A 23,737-nucleotide genomic window follows, 5' to 3' on the forward strand; every position below is an offset into this window, starting at 1 on the left:
AGTTTACAAGCAAATGAAACTGAGTTCCTTTACTCCCTTTCTTTGTTTTTGTATCCTTCTGTTCCTTCTTCCTGTTTTTCCCCTTTGTCAACTGGCAGCAGGCCCATGGCAGCTGCCTCTGCATCTCCTCTCCTGGGCCTATCATGCCTTTGTTCTCTTCATCCTCTTGTGCCTGCTCCTTCCCCACCATCAGCACTGGGTGCAGCAGGACTGGCCTCTGGGGCACACCTGGTTGGTTATAGGATAGGAGGGGGTGGAGGCCAGGGCTTGGGAAGCCTTTGATAAGGAAGGTGGGGCCGGGGCACTGACTTGGGCAGCAGCAGTGATTTGGGAGAGAAGCCACCAATACCGCTGAGCTTCCTGGGGTTGGGGGGCAGGGATGTGCAAGGATTATCTAAGGAAGGTAATAGGAAATGGATGCTGGGTCAGAACAGAAATAATATTTTGTTTGCATGAGTGAATGGGCACATAAATAAGGTAGATGTGGATGTTCTTAAGCAAGTATTAATGCAACCGTGCCCCAGGGTCTCTCCATCCATCCTTATTATATGACACTTTAATCGTTAAACTTTAACATGAACGAGTGCTAGCCAGTAAGTGTAAATAATGTCCTTCCCAAACAGGGAGAGGGAGGGAATAGAGGGTTTGGGGCTCCCAAGAAAGGCAGCAGTCACCTCCCAAGTGGGGAATGAGAATTTGAAAGGAAGATGCATTTTATAGATAGGACAGGTTTACCTAGGGCTGGCCTGCTTTACGTCTAACTTAGTAGGGACAAGTAAAAGCTGTGTTTTTTTCTCCATTTAGCAAAGAAAATAATGGTGGTTTTCATGTTCCTATTCTCTCTCTTTTCTGCAGAATCTTTAGCATGCTGCCCCACATTCTCTTAATTATAATCATATGCAGACTGCCCTGTTGTAATTGCCAAAAGCCCATGCCAGGGATCCCCACTTTGGAGGCTGTGGGTCCCAGGTCATGGTTGGGAGGGTAAAGGAAGAGAATAATACGTGCAAGGAATTTGAGGATCCGTATTTGAGAATTCAGTTTTTTATTAAATAGCAACAGAATATAGCCACTACAATGGAAATTCTGTGTTTTCAATGATGAGTAGGCATCTGCATTTTTTTTTTTTAATGTTAGAAACCACGGTACTATGCCTATTACTCTTCAGATCATTCTTGCAACCAATATAATGCACCAGTCGTTGAAATGACTCATTGTGAAACCTCTCAAGGTGGAACAGAATTTTTTAAGACCTTGGGGCATCTGGCTGGCTCAGTTGGTTAAGTGTCGGACTCTGGCTCAGGTCACGATCTCAGTTTGAGCCCTGCATCGAGCTCTGCACTGACTGTGCCCTGACAGTGCAGAGCCTGCTTCAGATTCTCCAGCTCCCTCTCTCTCTGCTCCTCCCCCACTCTCTCTCTCTCTCTCTCTCTCTCTCTCTCTCTCAAAAATAAACATTAAAAAAAAAGGACCTCTATTTCTCTACCATGCCACTTTACCTGCACTGGGGTGTGACAACTGCCTGCTCATGGCTGCCATCCACCTCCTTCTCTCCACAGCTGGGCAGAGGAGTTCAGCCTCAAAGGAACCAAGTTTCCCCAATACCTGCCCTGTATGTTCTCATTGTCAACTGCAACAAAGAGACCAAGGTTTTTGAGCTTTGTAGATCTGCCTACTGTAATTGCTAAGGATTATAGGAGAGCAGTCTATTTGGACATCACAAATACTTGGAAGAGTGTGCTCCTTTAAAAGTTTGGGTTGGTTTTTTTCTCACTTCCACTTCCACTCAGTTTTACGATTCTTTATGCTCTTGTGATATTTTTATGCACACTTTATTGGTCCTGTTGACTCTTGAGATAAGTAGAGTAGATGAAGAAGTAGAGGTTCTGAACAGGTGGGGGACTTGCCAGAAATGGCACAGCTAGTAAATGGCAGAGTCAGGGCACACACTCAGGTGTCCTGACTTCAAGACCATATTGCCTGCATCTTGGCTTCTCTCATTTTTTAATTTTTGGAGGGGGGCTGGCTTCTCTCATTTTCTTTTCCTTTTTTTAATAGACTGGGCACAAGTGAGCAAGAGCAGAGAGAGAAAGAATCCCATGGGGGGGCAGAGAGAGAGACAAGTGGGGCTCACCAGACGCAGGGCTCGAACTCACGAACTGTGAGATCATGACCTGAGCCAAAGTCAGATGCTTAGCTGCCTGAGCCACCCAGGTACCCGGCTTCTTCATTTTCAAAGGTAGTTTTCCTGTGTATATATCTTTGTCCTATTTCCCAGAGAAGTCTGGTATCTTCTGTGATCTAAAAAGTATGTTTCATTCTCATCTGGTCTCTGAACTTTTTTCCTGACTCCCTCCCTGGTTTTTCTGCCCTTAGCCCTCTCACTTCCACTCAAACCCCAATTGGACAGGTTTCTCGAGGGATCCCAGATGCTCTGTGGATGGACTCTTAGGAGAGATGAAAGTTATTTTCTGCTAGACTCAAAACCTCTACTTTCTCCAATTTTTGTATGTACACAGTTCTTCTCAAAAGCCATTAACGTGTCCTACAAGATGGAACATGTTCAGGTATATTTCATAAGTACTTTTTTGCCAATCACATTCCAAATTTTAAATGTATTCCTTAGTACCTTATTTAAGCTATTGCCACCGTCACTGGTTTTAAGTACACTGAAGACCATCTTATACCTGCTAAGAGGCCCTCAGAGGTCTGAAAGGTGTTCACAGAGGACTGGCTGAGAGGGTCTCACTCTCAGGGAGCTTGACTGTACCAGCAAAGGGTCCGTTGTTCCATTGATGACTGTTGAAAACTCAAAATCAAACCTCGTGTGTGTGTGTGTGTGTGTGTGTGTGTGTGTGTAATTTTGGTCCTTGGAAGAGAAGTTGGTGAAGGGTGGGTCATAATAATAATTGAATGCTTGCTCTGTATTGGCCAAGGTACCTGTGTGATTTTATTTATTTTTTTTAATTTTATCTTGCCAGTAGCCCTGTAGCTGTGTATGTACTGCAAAGGAAAAAACAGATTCAAGTTAAGTAGCTTAACCGAAGCTGGTAAGAGGAGGAGATAAGTCACTTGAATCCATTCTTCTTGACCCCACTATCTTATGTTCCCCCACCCTGAATATCACATTGTCAGGAGATTATGAAATTTCTCTGTGATGGCACAAGGACAGAGATCTCATCTGTAGCTAGGGTTCTAGAAATAACATACAGTACATGAGATGTATCCATTAAAATGCCTTATCTGGACTACCCCAGTACATTCTTCCACCATAGAGTAGGAATTTTGCTAAAAAGCTATTACTCATTGCTATTGTTTCAGGGCCAGTAAATTTGGACTGTGTATTTGATTATCAAGCTTATCATAATAAATTGAAGCAACATGACATTAGTTGGCATGTTCCCAGGGATTATGGGCCAAGCAGAGTATTCAGACCAGATTTATGGTATAACTTCCTATTGGCATCTCTTACAGCCTGTTACCATTCTAATGCACTTGACATATCTTAGTCCTCTCAGTCTCCTTTGGGGAGAGACCTGTTTTCCTGAAACAGGTTCCAAGAGGCTGAGTAAATTGCCAAAGTCATGCAGAGCTGGGATTTGGAGCCAGATATTTGACTCCAGAGTTTGTGTTCTTAACCACTTCATGGTAACAAACCAACAAATATGCCAAGAAAGGAAAGAGGGATGGACAGTTATTTGGAGTGGCTACGCCCTTCAGAGACCCCCAGGAACACTTTTGCAGTAAATAAGTTGGGATTATGACTCCCAGTGAGGGAGAACACGCCATAAGGAATCATGAGGTGTCTTAGAAAAAGGAAGTTTGAACCTATTATGGCGTTTGGGTTTTGTTGGGGCATTTGGGGAGGGCCCGAGCAAGCAGGGTGTGCTCTACGTTTGGACATTGTCAGAAAGCAGGGGCAATTCTATAAGCGTGTCTACATTTTATTCATAGGGACTAGCAGGAGAATAGAGCTGTAATTGGTAAACTCATAGCAGTCACTTATTTTAGCCAAATTGGGTGTGTTTGGTATTTTGCAGGTGGCCCAGTGACCTTGTACTTGTGCTTGGACAAAATGATGAAGTGGACTTGCTTTGCCTCATTTTATGTGACCTTATCTGAAGTTGGTGTTCTGTGAGATTGTTTACATCTGATAGGATTGCTTATAGGTATGAGTGCAGGCCAGTTTCTGACTGTTGGGCTGCTCTTGTTTTCTTTTTCAGCAGAAACCCAGGGTAGAGGCCATTAGAAAGTAAGGCATGATGGCAAGCTTTCTCTAACCCCAGGATTTGGTTATTTGTCTCCGTCAAAGGTAGGGGTGTGTGTGTGTGTGTGTGTGTGTGTGTGTGTGTGTGTTGGGCGTTGGTTGGGGATTGTGGGGAGGGTTGCTTGGAGAAGGGTCTGGGAACTATGCATTTCTCAGCAATGCTGCCTTTTTCCAAGATGTTTGTGGATCTCATCAGATGGGATCATTCAAACCTTATGATAAAAATGTCACACATGAAAGCAAACGCAGTAGCTTACAACTAGTCTTCTCTGGCTTTTTTTTTTTCTTTTTTCTGGGTTTCTTTTTTGATTGAGTCTCAAGTATAGAAGGTGATAAGGATCTGGGTGTGGTGAAGCAGAAAAGACAAAAGGAAGGAAATATTCGATTCTGAAGGAGAAAGACAATTGGTCATTCAGTAGAGATAAGAAACCAGCTCAGTTTCCAGTTTCTCAGCCACAACCCTGCTCCTCAGTGGGCTGGGTGGGGGCGTAGGGTGGAGCTTTGAGAGGAGATTGGATTTTCGAATTCACGTGACCACTGTTCTTTCTCTTCTTTATGGGTAGCCAGGAAGTATCTGATGTGCTGCTTAGAATTGGAGCAGTTTCTGTGTATTCCAGCTCATGTAGGAAAAATAGTTACAGGGCTAACAAACCTGAGCAGTGGGCTTTATAACATTCTGTGTACGTAGCATGCCAGGAGCCCGGGTGACAACCTGGGAGCAATTGGCGAGCCAAGAAAGCGTGATGACCCATCTGCCATTGCCGCCAAGTAAAACCTACCCCAGAGTTAACCTGACCCATTTTTGGTGTTGGTGCAGGCCCATGGACTGTTGCAGAAGTGGAAATTTCTCAAGATGGTTTGTCTGGGTGGGTCTTGAGCACAGCAGCCTGCCAGCTCCCCAGATCCAGGTGCTCCTACTCTCCCTGGTCTGGTGAGGCTGGACCTGGGCCTCACCCCGGGGCCTGAATGGTGGTGTGAGTCCCACTAACAGTCCCAGAAGCCAGAAGGAAGTGAGGAAGGCTGGGCTTCCAGGGAAGGTGGAGAAAGGTGGAGGCCCAAAGTAGGCAGAGTGGAAACTGCCCCGAGGTTAAACTGAAGACCTCTGGGGCACAAAGCACAGTCCCGAGTGGCTGGACTTCTCCAGTGCAGAGAAGTCTCCAGGCCTGGGATTCTCTCAGCTGAAGGGTATGTCCTATCCGAGTGTTAGCGGCCTGGATGTAGTGGTACCTGAGTTCAGGGCCTTATTTGGTTTTTGGAGGAATGAAGTCTGTCCACATTTACAGTGGAATTTGCACCTTCTCTGAAGATGAGGCTGAGGCTCCAGGTAGAAGCCTAGCTGGAGAGGTGACAAGGGGCACTTACTAACTGAAGGCCTGTTCTCTTTCTAGTTAATTCTTGGTAGAGAAGGCAGGAGGTAAGATTTAGAGAGCAGCAGGCGGGCCATCTTGCCCCACAACAGCGCTTTCCTGTTCCCACAGCTGCCTTGGATTTTTACCAACTAGAAATCATTTTCAGTTATCAATGAAAAATCCACATAGAAGATTAAGGGAGTGGGAACTAGCTGTCATTCACTCCTTAGTATGAATTAGTCTGTACAAAGCTTTCCCTTAACCTAGAAGAGATCAAATCACAAGAAGAATGAAATTTTGTAGGTAGATTCTTGGAGCATGAAGCCCTAGAGGGAAAGTCAGGAGTGGTTTGGGGCAGAATTTGCTCAGTCAGCAGAGAGCGTGAGGGCACTGGAAAACCTGGTTAGCACTAGAAGCAAAAGGCATCGGAACACATGAGAGAGGCATTTCAAAACTTTGCCCAGAGTGAGGTCCTTCCCTCTCTTTCTTCTAAAAGACCATGGAGAGAATCTCAGCCAAGTACAGGTGTCATTTATCCTGACATCCCAAGCACTCTCCTGGAGATATAAGGTGAGGCAGGGGAGGGCAAGCCAGTTGGGCATCAGGACATGAGCCTTTGGTCCCCTATCCTGGGAATTAAGGATCAGGCTGTCACCCCAGTTTTACCAGCAGGTGCATGGCGAAGGCACCCCATCCCAGGGCTCAGCCCAACTCACCAGAACCTGGCCGGGGCATGAGATCAGGGCACTCTGTGAGTCATCTGCGAGTAAGACCATGAAGGAAACATACATTTCCTTCCTAGGGGACACAGTTCAGCAGTTGGAAGTTTGAGATGCTTCCTTTGTAGAAGAAAAGGATTGAAGAGCTGGAGCTCCATCACTGCTATTGGGCTAAGTGCAGCAGGAGTGAAAAGTGAAAGTAAATTTAGAAGTTCCAACCATTTAAGTGCACAGCAGGGTTACAGAGTATCCAGCAGGAAACCTCACCCTATTGCATTTTCCATCTCCTACACTTTAATTCCCATGAGCCTAAAAGGCTCTGCGGTTGGACCACTCATTTTGTTATACTTGTATATGACCAATTATGCCACTGGTAAACACAAAACAAGGTGAACATATTTAAAAGCCTTCTTTATTTATAAGACTAGACAAACAAATATTGAATTATAAGAATTTCTTTCAGGACCACAAATAGAAACAGTTCAGAAGAGGAATATTTTGACAGTAACAGAAATCACCATAAATCATGTAGCTAATAGCCAGCTTGCTTCTCTCTTGTTTGAAAGGTGTTTCAAAAGTTGACATGGGTGAATATGTGACAAGCCCCTTCTTTGTCCCCAAAAGTCCATATAATTTTAATGGGAGAACTGAGCTTAATACACAACATATCACTCTGCTGTGTCTGAGAGGAAGTTTCAACCACTATTAACTCAAGGTTGGATATTGTCCTGGAGAATAAAGGTGTCCTAAGTTGGCATTAAGGGAATCACATGAGTCTGCGTAGATGGGAGACACCATAGAACAAAGGCCATAGAACAAAGGCCAACTTTTCCTTAGTTCTCCCACCTGTGCAAAGTTGACTTGAATAAAAGCCTTTGGAAGTCTCTTTTAGAAAGCAGTGAGAAATATTTGCCTTCCAAATACAGACTTGGGCTTACTGCGATATCACAGGTTCCTGTGGATGTCTTTATGCCCCCAAACTAAACATAAACAGGGGTGGAAGTAGTTACCGTCTTTCTAAAGTCTCCTTTTCCTACCATGTATAAAAATGTCACAGAACTCCAGACCAAGCTGAAAACACTAGTGAGAATTTTGAGAGGCTGAGAGCTCAGAGGAACACCACACCAACTGACTTGGTAATTTGAGTAAGAATGCACACATCCCCTCAGGGCTCAGATGTGAGAAATATACTGGGAAAGCAAGCTTGCAGCACGCGGTCCAGAGTCGCTGGAGGAAGGTGGTATAATGGTGACACTTCATTCTTAATATTCGATTCTGCTCCAGTAGAACATGGTACCCAGGAGAACCCAAAACTAGAATAGAAAGGCCAAAAAATAAATAAGGAATTGTTTTCGAAACATCTCATACTTGGGGGGAAAAGGATGTCAGGTTCACTTAGGCTTAGATGATGTTGAATTTTTAAGAGTCTTAAGGTTTCACCTTAAGAAACCTTGTGGGGCAGGGACACCAGGGTGGCTCAGTCTGCTAAGCGACCGGCTCTTGATTTTGGCTCAGCTCACGATCTAACAGTTCTTGAGATCGCGTTGGCAGCATGGAGCCTGCTTGGGATTCTCTCTTTCCCTCTCTGTCTGCCCCTCCCCTGCTTGCATTCTCTCTCTCTCTTAGTAAATAAGTAAATAAAGTAAAAACAAACAAACAAACAACACCTCATGAGGCAGAGGTAACTATCCTGCCACTCAGACACACCTTCCCCCTTTCCCACCTCCCTGTCCCAAACTGCACCCAGACTTGTGGTCTTCTGGGATTGCTCCTCTCACCTCTGTGCTAAACTAGCCCCCCTGGGGAAATCCTTTCTTCTTCCCATCAGGGCTAATGACCCTCCAGTGGCTTCCTATTTCTCATATGTACCATTTGGAGGTACAATTTTCTTACCTTCTACTATTGAACCTCTCCTCCCACAGGACTCCCTCTTTTCCCAAAAATGCTTATGACCTGGTGCGGCTGCCCCTGCAGAATGCCACAGAACTCAAGGCATTTGACTCAGGCAAGGGGCTGGAATATCTGGGTTCTTCTGCAGCTCTGCTCCTCCTCCCTACATCTGGAAAGTAGAGATAGTACCATCTTCTTCACCTACCCCCCAAGTTAGAAGATGGAATGAGATTATAAAATGAGATCATCAGACTACTAATGTCTGATGTTTATTGACTACGTACTACACATCAGACACTGTCCTGAGTGCTACGCATATAACTCCACTGAGTGCTTCCAGAACCCAGTGAAGAGACTAAGAGAGTGAGGAACTTAACCAAGGAGACTGGCTACCTACCTAGCTATTATTCTAGGGATTTAATGCTAAAAGCATTGGATATGACACCTTGTCCATAGCAGGTCCTCACTACACTTGGTTTCCTTCCCTTCCCTCTTTTGAATTTCATTCAGGGGGGCTTCCTATATTCAGAGTCCATTTGAGGCTTGTGGAAATGTCAAGGATTTCAACTGGTCTGGAGTTTTAAGGTCCTTGAGAGCCTTTAAACATTATCCCACAGTTCCTGCTAGCATGGCTGAATAGGAACTTCACTGTTACAATTTTTCATTCATTCAACAAAGTATCAAGCACAAGCCATGTGCTCTGCTAAGCACTGGGGATACAGAACCTCTGCTGGTTCCCAGGCTTTTGGCGGAGACAAATCCATTGTAGTAGAGTGACCATTACATGACAGAGGTGTGTGCAGAGTGTTGTGGGAGTTCCTGAGGGTGGGTGAGGAGAAATGATTTTCCCTTCCTGCCTGCCTCACTCAGCTTCTCACCCCAAACCCAGCATTTCCTAAAGTGTGGTGCATAACCACCCAAGGGACCCTTGTGGTTATCCACGAGGTCAAGACCTTTTGCATAACAATGTTAAGACTTTTTTTTTTTTTTTTTGCCCTTTTTACTGTTTTCACATTTGTACTGATGATGCAAAGCAGTGGAAAGTGAAACTGCTGGCATCTTAGCAGGATTTAAGGTAGAGGCACTAAACCATGTTAGTAGTCAGTGTATTCTTCACTGCTGTGTACTTGCAGTGAAAAAAAAAAAGGCAGACTTAAGAGATTTAGAGTTTTAGAATTTTAAGATTGTTTTTGGTGAAGCAGTAAGAATTACTAATTTTATTAAGTGTTCACCTTTGAATATACATCTTTGTAATATTCTTGAAACAAAGTATGCACAAAGCAGTTTGTTGCATAGTGAAACCTGATGGTTGTTTGAAGGCAAAGCACTCGTGTAATTGAGTTGTATACTAAACCAGCCATTTTTTCATGCAACATGACTTTTACTTGAAAAAATGACTAATAGACAAGCTACAGTTATTCAGATTGGATGTTTGGCAGAGATTTTCTCAAAATTTTACAAAGTGAGTCTGTCACTTTGAGGAAAACAACTGACAATACTTGTTGCCAGTGATAAATTTGGGCACTCAGGCAAAACTCAGGAAACTTGTTTCTGTCATGATGGGCCCATAGCACCCCCATGCTTAAGGTCCTTTCCAATATGGCAATAACAATGAATGTGGTTTATTGATATTGCATAGAGAATTCAGCCTACATTTGGAAGATCAGCATAACACAGTGAATCAATATTTTCCCAAATAACCGATGCATGTTGTTAATAGAATCACCAACGGGTAAATGACGTATGCAAATTTCAAGACAAACTGATGTAACCTATTTTAATATAACAGTCTGAAAAGTTTGTTGACATAATTTTAGAATCCACATTGCAACTAATGTTTAAAAACTACTAGTTGTCAAGCTTTGTGTAATATCAAAGAATATTCACAATTACGTTTAGATAAGGCTATCAAAACATTCTTGGTTTTTTCACTACCTATCAGTGTGAGGATGGATTTTCTTAAAATCCTTCAACCTAAGCAATATACTATTACAGAGGAAGTGAAGAAGCAAATATGAGAACCCAGCTGTCTTCTATCAAAACCAGACACCGAAGATACTTTTAAAAATGTAAAACAATGCTACTTTTCTCATCGTTTTTGTTTTGGAAAATAGGCACTTTTTTCACAAAAATATATTGTTAACAGTAACATGTAATCAGTTTATTATTGTTACTTTAAATGAATTAATAAGTATTTTTTAAAATTCTGCGTTAATTTCTCATAGCATAACTATAAATAGATATAGCCCCCAAAAATAAAAGCTTGCTGGAGTCCTCAGTAATTTTTGAGAGTGTGAAGGGGTTCTGAAACCAAAAGTTTAGAACTTCTTCCTGAATGCAATGAGTGGCTCTAAATCCTGACAGCAAATTAGAATTAGGTGGAAAAAAAAATCTTTTTTTTTTTTTAAATGCCTGGGTCCTGCCCCTAGATCCACTGAATCAGAATCTCAGAGTTTGGGGCTCATGCATAGTTTCTTTTCCCTGAGCTCTCCCAGGAAGTTTTAATGCGCAGCCAGGGCTGAGAACCACTGCCCTACCTTTCTGTTGCATGAACATCAGATAAAGTAGATGAGGTGAGCCTGGAGGAGGCAGCTCTTTGGAAGGAGCAAATGCGGATCAATGCTGGGCAGGAGCCATTGGGAGCTGATAGTGTTTGGTATTTAACTATAATGAATTCATGAGATCTAGAGAGCCAGAAGGGCAGGCAAATGCTTCCCCATCAGCCTGAAGAAGGATGTGGCTAGTAGGGCACATCTCTTCCCTGGTAGGGGATGTAAACACCCACTTGCCAGGGGAATCCACTGTCCTTGGTCTGGTGCCAGCAGCTTCCTGACTAGCCCTCAGGTCCAAGGTTTTGTTTCCAGACTGTCTAGTGTGGCTGGATTAACCAGGGGTTAATCTCAAGTCCTCTCCTTAACTTGTGCAGGGAAATACTCACAGTCCAGCAGAGAATGGCAAATCCAAACCAGGCGACCCCCCAGGCATGTCTGTTCATTGGTCCAGAGATGAGTTCGTAGCAGCCCTGGAGGGGCAGGTGATCCCACGTGGGTGTGAGAGGAACCAGAGAGAAAGATGTAAGAGATGGGGGAAAAGCAGATATCTATTTGTATCAATACTCTTCCAAAGTCTAATTTAACATAACCAGGCTATTTCCACATCCCCGTGGACATCCAGGTATTAACAGGGCTCTGCCGAGGGGATAGAAATAATTCTGTTCAACAGCTACTCTACATCACATTATTTTGTGTCTTTATCACTCAGTCTAACAAAGGTGCTGCTATTTTAGTCTGACATTTTTTTTTTATTGAATATGCGGACACTGTCAAGTATTCTTTTTTAAAAAAACTGTAGTATTAAGTACAATATAAAGTATTCTTAATAAAATTTGAGTATTTAAAAAAAAATTTTTTTTTCAACGTTTATTTATTTTTGGGACAGAGAGAGACAGAGCATGAACGGGGGAGGGGCAGAGAGAGAGGGAGACACAGAATCGGAAACAGGCTCCAGGCTCTGAGCCATCAGCCCAGAGCCCGACTCGGTGCTCGAACTCACGGACCGCGAGATCGTGACCTGGCTGAAGTCGGACACTTAACCGATTGCGCCACCCAGGCGCCCCAAAATTTGAGTATTTTTCTCTCCTAAATTGGTGAGTTGTTTTGAGGGGACAATTACTTTTTGATTTGCTTATTCTTTTTTTTTTTTTTTGAAGTTTTTTGTTTTTTCAGAGAGAGAGAGTGTGCACAAGCGGGGGATGGGCAGAGAAAGACAGAGAGAGGAGAGAGAGAATCCCAAGCAGTTCTGCACTGCCAGCACAGAGCCCAACACAGGGCTCGAACTCCTGAAACCACAAGATCATGACCAGATGTCATGATGACCAAGAGTCAGATGCCCAACTAAGCCACCCAGGTGCCCATGATTATTTATTCTTTGTTTTTTTTTTAATGTTTTCATTTATTTTTGAGACAGAGAGAGACAGAGCATGAGCAGGGGAGGGGCAGAGAGAGAGGGAGACACAGAATCTTAAGCAGGTTCCAGGCTCTGAGCTGTCAGCACAGAGCCTGACGCAGGGCTCATATTCACGGACTGTGAGATCCTGACCTGAGCCAAAGTCGGACGCTTAACCGACTGAGCCACCCTGGCACCCCTGTTTATTCTTAAAGAAAACTGCTTCTAATCTATGAAAATCAGAGTTTTGTTTTTTTTTTTTAACCATTGAAAGAAGTCCTGTTTCATGCTTTCATTCGACACTATGTTTCAACATATCTTTAATTGGATTCTAGTGAGGGCTTGAAAAGCCATGTGTGCGTGCAAATGATTCATTTTTTATTAATGAAATCATTCATTCATGCATGCCATAATCCAGAAAGTTTGTATATTTGGCACACTCTGTTCCAGTCACCATGTGAAGTTGGAGTAATACACACACATGGGGCTAGGGATGACCTCTGAGTGACCCATGCTAAAGCCCTGGGAGAAGTCTAGGAAATGCAATCACCAGATGATTCCGTGGACTTTCATGTCCAGAGGGAAATGTTCTCCAAAGGCTGACCTTGAAGTTTAGGCCCTGCCCAGTGGCTATAGGTGACCGTTTAAGGTTCCATCTTTTCGGACCCTGCTCCAGTCCCTTGTTAACCCACTTACGCACCCTGCCTTTGCTTAGCACCTCTATTTTCTCCATTTACTCTTCTCTATATTACAGATGTCTCCATTCAACTACATGCTCAAGTAAAAAAATTGAATTATCTTTAACTGTTCTTCTCTTATCCAACATCAAATACGCAGGCAAAACCTTTTGGGTCTACTTTATTTTATTTTATTTTTTTTAAGATTTTATTTTTAAGCAATCTCTACACCCAACATGGGGCTCAAACCTACAACCCTGAGATCAAGAGTGGCATACTCTTCCAACTGAGCCAGCCTGGGTCTACTTTTAAAATATATGTCAGGGACACCTGGGTGGATCAGTCAGTTAAGTGTCTGACTCTTTGCCTCGGGTCATGATCTCACGATTTGTGGGTGTGAGCCCCATGTTGGCCTTTGCACTGGAAGCATGGAGTCTGCTTGGGATTCTCTCTCTCTCTCTCTCTCTCTCTCTCTATCTCTCTCTTCCTCTCTCTCTGCCCCTCCCCCACTGGTTTCCCCCCTCTCAAAATACATAATACATAAACTTTAAAAACTATATCTCAAATTCAAACACTTACTAACTCCTGCTACCACTTTGGTCCACTATGGTCTCACACCAGAATTACTACAATGGCCTCTTAATTGGTCTCCCTGAGGCCTGAGCCTACTGTTGGCATCCAGTAGGATGCCTTTATATAGTGCCAGAGGGATGCTTATAAAACATAAATCAGATAACTTCAAAACCTTGCTCAAAAGAAATGGCTCTCCACCACCCTTAAAATGAAATTCTGAGTCTTCGCAATGGCCTGCGGGATACTCTCTGATGCGGCTCTGCCTCTATGACCCCAGCTTCCTCTACCAGAAGCTGTTTCCCTGCAAAGCTAATGAGCTTAAGCTCCAGGGCTGCTTACTTGCAAGACCATTTCAAGGCCCTGCACCTAATTTTATATGTGTATTTTTAGTTTTTTTTTTTTCCTAAGGGGGATCCTTCCCTGCAGATTCAAGCCCTACAAATTCTAGATCATCTTTGCCTTCTACTCCTCCACTCATTCTGGCCTTGCCATGCTGATGTCTTTGGTGTTCCTCTACAAAGCTAACAGGGGTGCCTGGGTGGCTCAGTAGGTTAAGCCTCTGACTTCAGCTCACGTCATGATCTCACAGTTATGGGTTTGAGCCCTGCGTCGGGCTCTGTGCTGACACCTCAGAGCCTGGAGCCTGCTTCAGATTCTGTGTCTCTCCTTCTCTCTCTGCCACTCCACTGTTTGTGCTCGCTCTCTCTCTCTTTCCAAAATGAATAAACTAAAAAAAATTTAAAAAGCTAAGAATGCTCCCACTTCAGAGTCTTTGCACTTGCTGCTTCTTTTCCTTAGAACTCTCTTCCCCAATCTTCTTTAAGTCAGGGTCTCATTTCCTCACTTAATTCAGAACTCTATGCAGATACTATCTCAACAAAGCCTTTCCTGACCACCATAGAGAAAAAAAACCCTATCGTTCCTTATATACCTACCCTGCTTTATTTCTGTCTATGGCATTTATCACTACCTGGAATGTATCATGTATTTACTTGGTAACTTGTTTGGTGCCTCCCATACCACAGTGCAAGCTCTGGAGGGCAGGGATCTTATTGTGCTCATTGTTGAATCTCTAGAACCCAGCACAAGTGCCTGGCACAAAATAGGCACCCAATAAACATTGATAGAATGAATGGAACATGATACGAAGAGATGATTATGACAGTATCATTCGTGACACAATAGTTCACAAACACTCCTGTATCCATTACTCATTGATCCTCCTGACAATCCTGGGAGGGGGGTCATTTGTCCTAACATGTACAAAAGCCCACTATGTCAGGTGCCAGGCACTGGGCTGGACATTCAGCAGTGACAAGACAGACATGGGTATTGTTCTCATGGAACTCACAGACAAAAGCCCCAGGTTTTTCATCTCTTCTTATTTAGTGCCTTTTCATGATGCCTTTTTATCATTGTAGTGGTGCTTACTTTGGTCTTCCTTAGTTCTGTGATAATGTTCTTGAGGTATAGTGATTAGATAGCACGTAGCATTTCTAGGGCAGTTGGAGCATGAGTAAGAATACATATACCAGCATCTTACATGCTATATGAAATTATGGTTTATTTATTTATTTTTTTAAGTTTATTTTGAGAGAGAGAGAGAGAGAGAGAGGGAAGAAAGAGAGAGAGAGGGAGAGAGAAGAAGGGCAGAAAGAGAATCCCAAGCAGGCTCTGTGCCGTCATCGCAGAGTGCAACATGGGGTTCAAACTCACGAACTGCGAGATCATGACCTGAGCTGAGATCAAGAATCAGACACTGAACCGACTGAGCCCCCCAGGCGCCCTGGTTGATTTCTATTATCACCACACTTATGATGACATCCCTAATTTTGTTAGCCTTAATTTATGCAGATTTTGAAAAGCCACAATATGGATATGAAAAAGAGTCATTTATCTCTTCAACCACCCACCCACCAAACATTCCCCAATGCCTGCATTGTGCCAGGCAGCCTGTGGGGTACTGGAGACACAGAATGGAGTAATGCATGGTCCTCAAGGGGACTCAGAAAAAAGGAGCCTTGTGAAAAAATACTTATGATATGTCAACTGCAATGACAGAAGTACAGTGTATGAAGTACTGGGTGGCATATTTTGCTTTGTGGAAAGGGATTGCTATAAGAGAATTAGCAGGACTTATAACATGGAAAGAATTGTGGTGTGTGGGAATCTGGAGGACCAGGAGGGGGAGAAGTGGAAAGGATTAGAAGATAAGAACTATGTGGAGAGTGAAGAATGAGTGAGATTGAGAAAGTAGGAGCACAAGGAGTTAGAGACAGAAGGAAGTTAGATACAGGGACAGAGAGAAGAATTTCAGGTCCAGGAATTTGGCAGGAGGGTAGGGTTGCGTGATGATGAGTTTGTAGCTGTGGTGTAGCTGGTGGGTGGGTAAGGAGATGGAAATGTTAAGGACAGGTGAGGCCAAGGAACCGAAAGGGAGAATGTGAGAAGGGTTGTCAAAACTCGAGTGAAGGTCCCTCCCTACTAGAAAGTCACATGTCCTAGGGAGATAAACTGATTATCTGAGGGCAAATACCCCTTTCTGTCTCTCTCACAGAGATGATATAATTTCTATGTAATTACAGTCCAATCAAGATATGTTTGTGAGGGTCAGTGCCAAGGTTGAAATATGGAAAGCATTTTATTACTCCTGAGAGTGATAATTATATTGCATATTGTGATTATAAGGAATAAATTGAATTTTTAGAGCAGTCTGAATGTACTTGATTAAAATGACACTAAAACAATGCTGCTGAAAAGCTAAATAAGGGTTGCTTTGAAGGATTCTGCAAAATAATCTACATCACCCCCACGTCCTTTTCTGGATTAATGCATCCAATCCCAGTCCAGGCACCCTTCCAGATGTGGGATGATGATCAGCTGTACAGTGTCCTTCATTCTGAACGTGCACGTTGCATTATTTACTGCCAGACTAAGGAGTCTCACATTTCTCAAATTATTTAACAAACTGGCACACAACCAACTTTCCTCAAAATGGTAACTCGCAAAGCAGTATAAACCTTTCAGAGGCTGGCTACAATGATACAAGGATTCGCGTTGGGCTATTTGGGAATATTTCCAAATTCTTTCTTGGCTTACAGGCTAGGCTCTGGAACCAGACTGCTGGGGTATTAATCCTGATTCAACCATTTACTAGCTGAGTGACCTTGGGCTAGGTACTTCTTATATCTCTACATCTTAGTTCCTCATCCCTAAAGTAAGAATCATAATGGTGCCTACTTTTTTTTTTTTTAATTTTTTTTTCAACGTTTATTTATTTTTGGGACAGAGAGAGACAGAGCATGAACGGGGGAGGGGCAGAGAGAGAGGGAGACACAGAATCAGAAACAGGCTCCAGGCTCTGAGCCATCAGCCCAGAGCCTGACGCTGGGCTCGAACTCCCGGAACGCGAGATCGTGACCTGGCTGAAGTCGGACGCTTAACCGACTGCGCCACCCAGGCGCCCCTGTGCCTACTTTTTTTAACGTTTTTATTTCTTTTTGAGAGACAGAGAGAGAGTGTGCATGTGCGAGAGTGAGCAGGGGAGGGGCAGAGAGAGAGAGAGGGGGAAACACAGAATCCGAAGCAGGCTGCAGGCTCTGAGCTGTCAGCACAGAGCCTGATGTGGGACTCGAACCCATGGACTGTAACATCACGACCTGAGCCAAAGTCAGACGCTCAATGAACTGAGCCACCCAGGTGCCCCCTACCTTTGACCTTTAAACGAGTTAATATACATATGGTACTTAGAACAGTGTCTGGCTTTAGTAAGTACTCAATAAATGTTAGTTTTCAGGATCATTATATCATTCTCATCAGGCTGGAAACACTCAAAAACCATCTGTAACCAAATCACCAATCTAATATTTTATTAAGACTATCCTAGGGGAACCTAGGTGGCTTAGTTGGTTAAGCCACTGACTCTTGATTTTGGCTTAGGTCATGATCTCATGGTTCATGAGATTGAGCCCCATGTTGGGCTTCAAGCTGACAGGGTGGAGCCTGCTTGGGATTCTCTCTCTCTCTCTCTCTCTCTCTCTCTTCCCCTCCCCCACTCACATGCTAGCTTTTTCTCTCTCTCTCAAAATAAAAAAATAAACATGAAGAAAAGTATTATCCTATATTATCACTGAATAAGGAATGTGGTTATATAATTACTGCATTTACCATCAGCAATTGCCATTGCTTTGGAAATTAGCAAAGCATTCTCTCTTTATACATCTCTTCCAATTTACATTTTGCAAAAATAGAGCAAATCTTTGCTTAATGTAAATAGTTTTTGAAATACCAGTTCTAGGGGTCCGTAGGTGTCTCAGTTGATAAGCATTTGACTTCGGCTCAGGTCATGATCTCTTGGTTCATGGGTTTGAGCCCTGCCTTGGGCTCTGTGCTAACAGCTCAGAGCTGGGAGCCTGATTCAGATTCTGTGTCTCCCTCTCTCTTGTCCCTCCTCTGCTCATGCTCTCTCTCACTCTCTCTTTCTCTCTCTCTCAAAAATAAATGTTAAAAAAAATTGAAACACCAATTCTATACATTGTGCAAATAGTTTGCATTTAAAAAAGTTGGACTTTGTTATTGCAATTCTCATGTTCTGTCAATTCTTTTAATATGTAGATTTTCCCAGATCACCCTGCTAATCTTAGCATCCATATTTTACTACCAGAGAAGGATATAGTTGACAAAAGGTTTAGGAAAAAGGATGCGGAATTCTTTATGAGGACTATTACCTACAGTTAAGCAGTATTTCCCTCATGAAGAGCAGGAAACCTGGCTGGTCTGGGGTGGCAAGGACTCACCTGCTTGTGGTAGTAACCAGGCACTCCTAGCTTGCAGGCCTCCAGGTTGAGAGGTTTTTTAAGACTGTCCATCACACAGCACTGACGAGGCCAGGGATAGTCGGCATCATTATTCTCAGTCCGGAAGGCAGACGTATATTTCTGCCAGTCTGATGGACCATTTACACCACAGCAATTGTCCTGTCAGTGGAAGAGAGATACAAAATTCTCTTTCATGGTCCTTGCTAGAGCCACCAGTGTAGCAACTGAGATTTTATGGAGAAAGAAGATACAGAAAGTATACCATATCTTGCGTTTACTAAAATTCCCCAAACAGGGGCGCCTGGGTGGCTCAGTCGGTTGAGCATCTGACTTCAGCTCAGGTCACGATCTCATGGTCTGTGAGTTTGAACCCCGCGTCGGGCTCTGTGCCAATAGCTCAGAGCCTGGAGCCTGTTTCGGATTCTGTGTCTCTCCCTCTCTCTCTGACCCTCCCCCGTTCATGCTCTGTCTCTCTCTATCTCAAAAAAAATAAATAAATGTTAAAAAAAATTAAGAAAAAAATAAAATTCCCCAAACAAGAGCTGAGGGTATTAATAACTTATGTTTTAGAGGTTGGAAAATACTTCAACATTTGTTACTTTACTAGCTATTGATGAGCTCCATGGCCTTTGATGAGTTCAACTCCCTATGCCTCATTTTCCTTAACTGTAAAACATGGCCTAGTTTCCTTAACACAGCCCATGGTCCTCAGAGTTTCAGTGAGGATTAGTTAATGCACCTAATCTGTTTTGTACAATGCCTGGTCCATAGTAAACCCTTGCTAAATGTTAATTATTATTAATATGAATACCTTGATACAGCAGTGTGAGAGAGCTATAATTATTCTCACGACATATGAGCAAGTCAAAAATCAGAAAATTAAAACTTCTAGTGGTGAAGAAATTAGGAATAATTCTTATTTACATTTCTATATTTTTAACATTTTCTAAAGTAATTATGTATGACTTTAATAATGGGAGAAAAAAATAACCAAAACCTGGTGGCACACAGCTATGTCTCTACATAGGAAACGAAGATCAGTGAACACATAGCTAATGTCCTCACAACCTGGATAGAGTTGAGGTTAAGGGATGAAACATACTTCACATCATTTCCCTTCCTTTTTCTAAATTCTGTTCAAATGTTTCAAGGGGAGGAACTTAAAACTACAGGCCCCTCTCAACGTTTAGAATAAATACTTCGCAACAAACTTGATGATAAATCAGCTGTCTTTAAAGCATGTCCTATTTTGCTACTGGATTATGGAAAATCTCTCACCAAGGGAAATAAATATCCTGCATTTTGACCTGAGACTTTTGGGGGAAGAATGGTTAAGTTTGAGCCAGGATTATTTTAGACTATGGTTTTAAAAGTTGGTAAGAAGGTTTTTCAAAATATGTGGGCATTCCCATTTCCATTCAAAGGGCTTAGTTCTTGTTAAAAGAGTGGAAAAAGTACGTGACCTATGGTCAGAAGAGTGATAGAAAGTAAAAAAAGTGGCCAATGAATTGGAGGTTCTAATGGGGTAAAAAGAATTATTGGAATAGGAATATTCAGATAAATGAAGGAAATGATAGAAGATAGAGGGTAAAGAGACATTAAAGAAGGCACAGAGGCTATATGGGAGTTTGCTGATGACGTACTGTGAGCAGGTAGAGGGGAGCGGAGAGAGGGGGCAATGTGAGAGTTGGGTCAGATTTGGGTTTATGTAGGGATAAAAGTTTACAAAGGCAGTAGGGGTGATTATGGATATTCTGAAAGACTTGGATTTTTGATGATCTTTAAGGTAAACTTGCATATAAGGTATGATGGCCAGTTAGAGAAAAGTGGGCATTCAAATCAATTCATACCCCATGGTCCTTAGGAGGACTAGCCCATAGGTACTAAATAAGCAAAATAGGGAATGATTGCCACTTGAGTTCACTGTGGTGTGGAGGAAGCAAACTTTTTCTTTTAATGTAAGTGATGCCTGAGTTCTAAGAGGCAGCATGTGCCTCTAGATTTCTTAACAATGTCATTATCCCTAAATGGAAGTTAATCAACATCATCGATTGAGAATAAAATAGAGATCTTGGGGTCCCACTGAGTGATGTGCACACAAGAGGCATAGATGAGAGGAATAAATGAATTTGCCTATGTCCAGTCTCTTTTTGAAGGAAACGGCCTAGAGACTGTGGTCCCCACACTTTGACTTCACTTCCAACCACATCTTCACACCTGGATACCAGAGTCTCCCCAAGACTGCAGGCATTACCTGGAGCATGAGTCTGTCCCAGGTCTTGGTGACTCCATTGTTTTTCCATTGGTCGTCATTGTTTGGAGGGCTATTATTTTGGTACCTCTCCAGCATCTGCTTCAGGAAGAGGTTGGGCGTGAACTATGGTAGGAGGAGGCAACACAAGAAGAAGAGTTAGCACACTCATCCCCAAGGAAGCAAAATGATTTGCTCTGCCTGTTGCTGGGGGCACTGAACGTTATCTTCTGGAGTATAACTGCTGGAGTAAAACTGTGCTCAGAGGCACCAAGAAGGGTGGTGCATGTGGGAGGTTGCTCTGCATGTCTGAAGTCCTTATGAGGGGGAATTTAAAGTCTACCATCCTCAAAGAAATCCCAGTGAGACTAGGGCAGGGGGCAGGCATCGTAGGGTGGCTTGAACTGGGAAATGGAGAAAAGGAGAGAATGAGGGATGCTGAATTGAGAGGAAGTCTTAGATGCTGTGGATTATTGCCCATCCTGTTGGAGGGCTAGAGGCTACTGCAGTGTGGGGAAGAGCACAACAGTACAAGCTTGGGTCCTGGAGTCGCTCTGCCTGAACTCAGGATTCTTCTCCTTCCCTTACCAGTTGTGTAACCTTGGACAAGTTACTTCACCTTTTTAAGTCTCATTTTTTTTTTTAAATCTATAAAATGACCACAGTGATAATACCTACTTCATAGAGTTCTTATGAGGATTAAGTAGTTATATATTTAATTTTTTTTAATGTTTATTTTTGAGACAGAGACAGAGTGAGAGCCGGGGAGGGGCAGAGAGAGAGGGAGACACAGAATCCAAAGCAGGCTCCAGGCTCCGAGCTGTCAGCACAGAGCCTGACGCGGGGCTCGAACTCACACACCGTGAGATCATGACCTTGAGGCAAAGTCGGATGCTTTGCCACCCAGGTGCCCCAAGTAGTTATGTATTTAATATTAATGCACATATTGGAGTGCCTGGTACAGTGTAAGGGCTTAATACATGTCAGCTCTTATATTGTTATGATGATAACAGTGATTCATGTGATCATTTTTGCTCTGTGCTTTTTGTGATAGTACTCACAAAGTCTCGTTGTGTTGCTGCTGTGATACAAGATGCCACTTCAAAGCCATATACTATAAACATCAGAATGAAATACTGGAAGGGAAACAAATTAAAAAAAAGAATTACATGTATCTCCAAAGAGAGAATTTAAAAAAATTGTTATATTCTTTCAGCATATTCATCAAAGTGTAACCATCTAATCAATAATGAAATTATTCAACAAACCTTCATTGATCAGCTGCTTGGAGCAAGTCTGGGTGCTAGGTGCTAGGTGCTAATCAGCTCAATTCTCTCCTTATCCCCAGACAACAAATGGCTATTGAATACAGAGCTTTCTCAGTCCAGTATATCCTATATTTCTACTTTAACTGAGAAAAACAAATACAAGAGAATGAACTGGGGTGTGCGTGCGTGTGTGTGTTCAATGGCTGGCAAAAGAGTTTTGGTGGATCGGACACTATGTACAGCTTCAAAAATCCCCTCATTAAGATAAATTTTCTTTACGGTTTACTGGAAATTTAGAATTACAAAGGTCAGAAAAAGATGACCGGATCGTGTTTAATATCCATTGTCCCTCCTGACAAGGGTCCTGAGAGGAGCAGGCAGCCTCCAGGTACACAGCTCTTCACCGGCATTCTTCTCTCAAGCCCCACCCTTCCAGTTATGGGCCAGGCGAGTGGAACAGACCTTGCTGTGTGGTGTTGCTCTCATGTGTGTGTGTCCACACTCACATGCGTGCATGCACGTGTTCACGTGATGCCTCCCCACCATGCAGCCCATTTGTGACTGGAAAATATCTGAACAGCAAGTTGCCTCTGAATCAGGGATGGGAACTATTTGTGAGGGTCTGTCTTTGCTTTCCTCAGCCTTGCACATTCACTGTTGGTCCCCTGCTGCAGTGTCCGTGGGGGAGGGCAAGGAAAACGGTCCTCTCTCCCTGGGCAGGGGCAGCTGGGCAGCTCTCTGAGCAGGATCCTCTGCTGCCCTAATTACTCAGCTTGGATAAAGGCTCTGGCCGGAGCAGGAGCACCTTCGGAGGCCTCAGAACATTTGCTGCCTTGTTCTTTGTCAGAGCTTTGTGTTATGGGTGCCTGGCTGGCTCAGTCCATAGAGCATGTGACTCTTGATCTCGGGGTTGTGAGTTTGAGCCCCACGTTGGGTGTAGAAATTACTTAAGAGTAAAATCTCTGAAAGAAAAAAAAGAGCTTGATGACTCTTGGAGAGGCTCAGAAACCCCTTAGAGACACTCCAGACAGGAGGCCCAGGGTTCAGGTGTTTTCTCTGTCAGCCCCTTGGAAGGGGCACTGCTCCTTTTCTCTGCAGGGCACGGTGAACAATGTTTCCTTCTGGCTGTGTCAGGAATACATGGAGGGCCCAAAGTGAGACCAGGATGCAGGTGAAGCTGGTCTCTGAGGACACCTGCCCCTCCTCTCCCTTTCCCTGCATTGTTGTCCCCACCCAAAAAAGTGGGTGATTTTGCCCTGGAACTTAACTCACACTAAAGGAATCAGAGAATGTAAAAGTTCTGCATTCCCTGGGTGCCAGGACAATGTTTAGATCACAGGAAAAGTAAACCGACAAGCACTTTAAGTTGCTGGGCTTGTTCCATAAAGATGTAACTCAGGTCCTTCAGCATTTGGGTAGGAGAGATATTTTAGGGTGGGGAGTGGGGGTGGGACCCCATCACAGTGTGAGAAACCATTGACCTGAGCATGGGGGCAGAGAATAGAGGTCTAGACCCAATACCAAGTGTTCTTAGCTCAGCTGGTTGCAAATTTGCTTCCATCTACAAAGGGAAGGCATGACTGTCTGTGGCTTGGGGCAGAAGCTTCTCTGTGGGTGCACAGTGTTAGAGCCTCCACAGGCAGATGGAGCTGAAGCCGAACTCTCTAGTGCTGTGCATCAAGGTTTCCTAGGGGCCCTGAAAAGCAGAGTGAATGTATAATGTAGGAAATGCAGGTCATTATACAAAATCATCAGCCTTGGGCTCAAAAATGTCTGAAAAAGCTCATGCTTTCTCTTAAAAATTCATGCATATTTTGTATTTTATACCCTAAAATATCACTGATTAATATTAAAATAATACTTTAAACTACTTGTTGTCAAGAGAAAAACTCTAATTATCAAATTCTCACTCTGTCTCTGCTTTGGCCTATGTAGCTCCTGGCTGAACCCACTGGCTGCAGCTGGTTGGAGAAGCTGGAAA

General features: G+C 43.4%; 2 protein-coding genes across 5 annotated transcripts in view; one reads left to right on the plus strand and one right to left on the minus strand.

The window, feature by feature from the left end:
- The first annotated feature begins 3,568 nt into the window (after positions 1-3,568).
- IGSF11 (immunoglobulin superfamily member 11) overlaps positions 3,569-23,737 on the plus strand; it is a 263,579-nt gene continuing 243,410 nt past the window's right edge. The window contains exon 1 of the mRNA XM_047874143.1: positions 3,569-4,312. The gene's annotated coding sequence lies outside the window, so the exon portion shown is untranslated. The remainder of the gene's footprint in view (positions 4,313-23,737) is intronic.
- Positions 6,730-23,737, minus strand: part of UPK1B (uroplakin 1B) — a 30,185-nt gene continuing 13,177 nt past the window's right edge. For 2 of the 4 annotated variants that reach the window (XM_047874149.1, XM_047874150.1), the window contains exons 4-8: positions 21,550-21,624; positions 20,492-20,614; positions 18,217-18,396; positions 11,164-11,247; positions 6,730-7,648 (exon numbers count right to left, since the gene is read on the minus strand). In XM_047874149.1, the coding sequence (XP_047730105.1) occupies positions 7,598-7,648; positions 11,164-11,247; positions 18,217-18,396; positions 20,492-20,614; positions 21,550-21,624 (513 nt within the window). In that variant the 3' untranslated portion in view covers positions 6,730-7,597. The remainder of the gene's footprint in view (positions 7,649-11,163; positions 11,248-18,216; positions 18,397-20,491; positions 20,615-21,549; positions 21,625-23,737) is intronic. The other 2 variants (XM_047874151.1, XM_047874152.1) reach the window with 2 other exon arrangements.

The sequence above is a fragment of the Prionailurus viverrinus genome, chromosome C2 (assembly GCF_022837055.1).
Source record: "Prionailurus viverrinus isolate Anna chromosome C2, UM_Priviv_1.0, whole genome shotgun sequence".
Classification (NCBI taxonomy): Eukaryota; Metazoa; Chordata; class Mammalia; order Carnivora; family Felidae; genus Prionailurus; species Prionailurus viverrinus.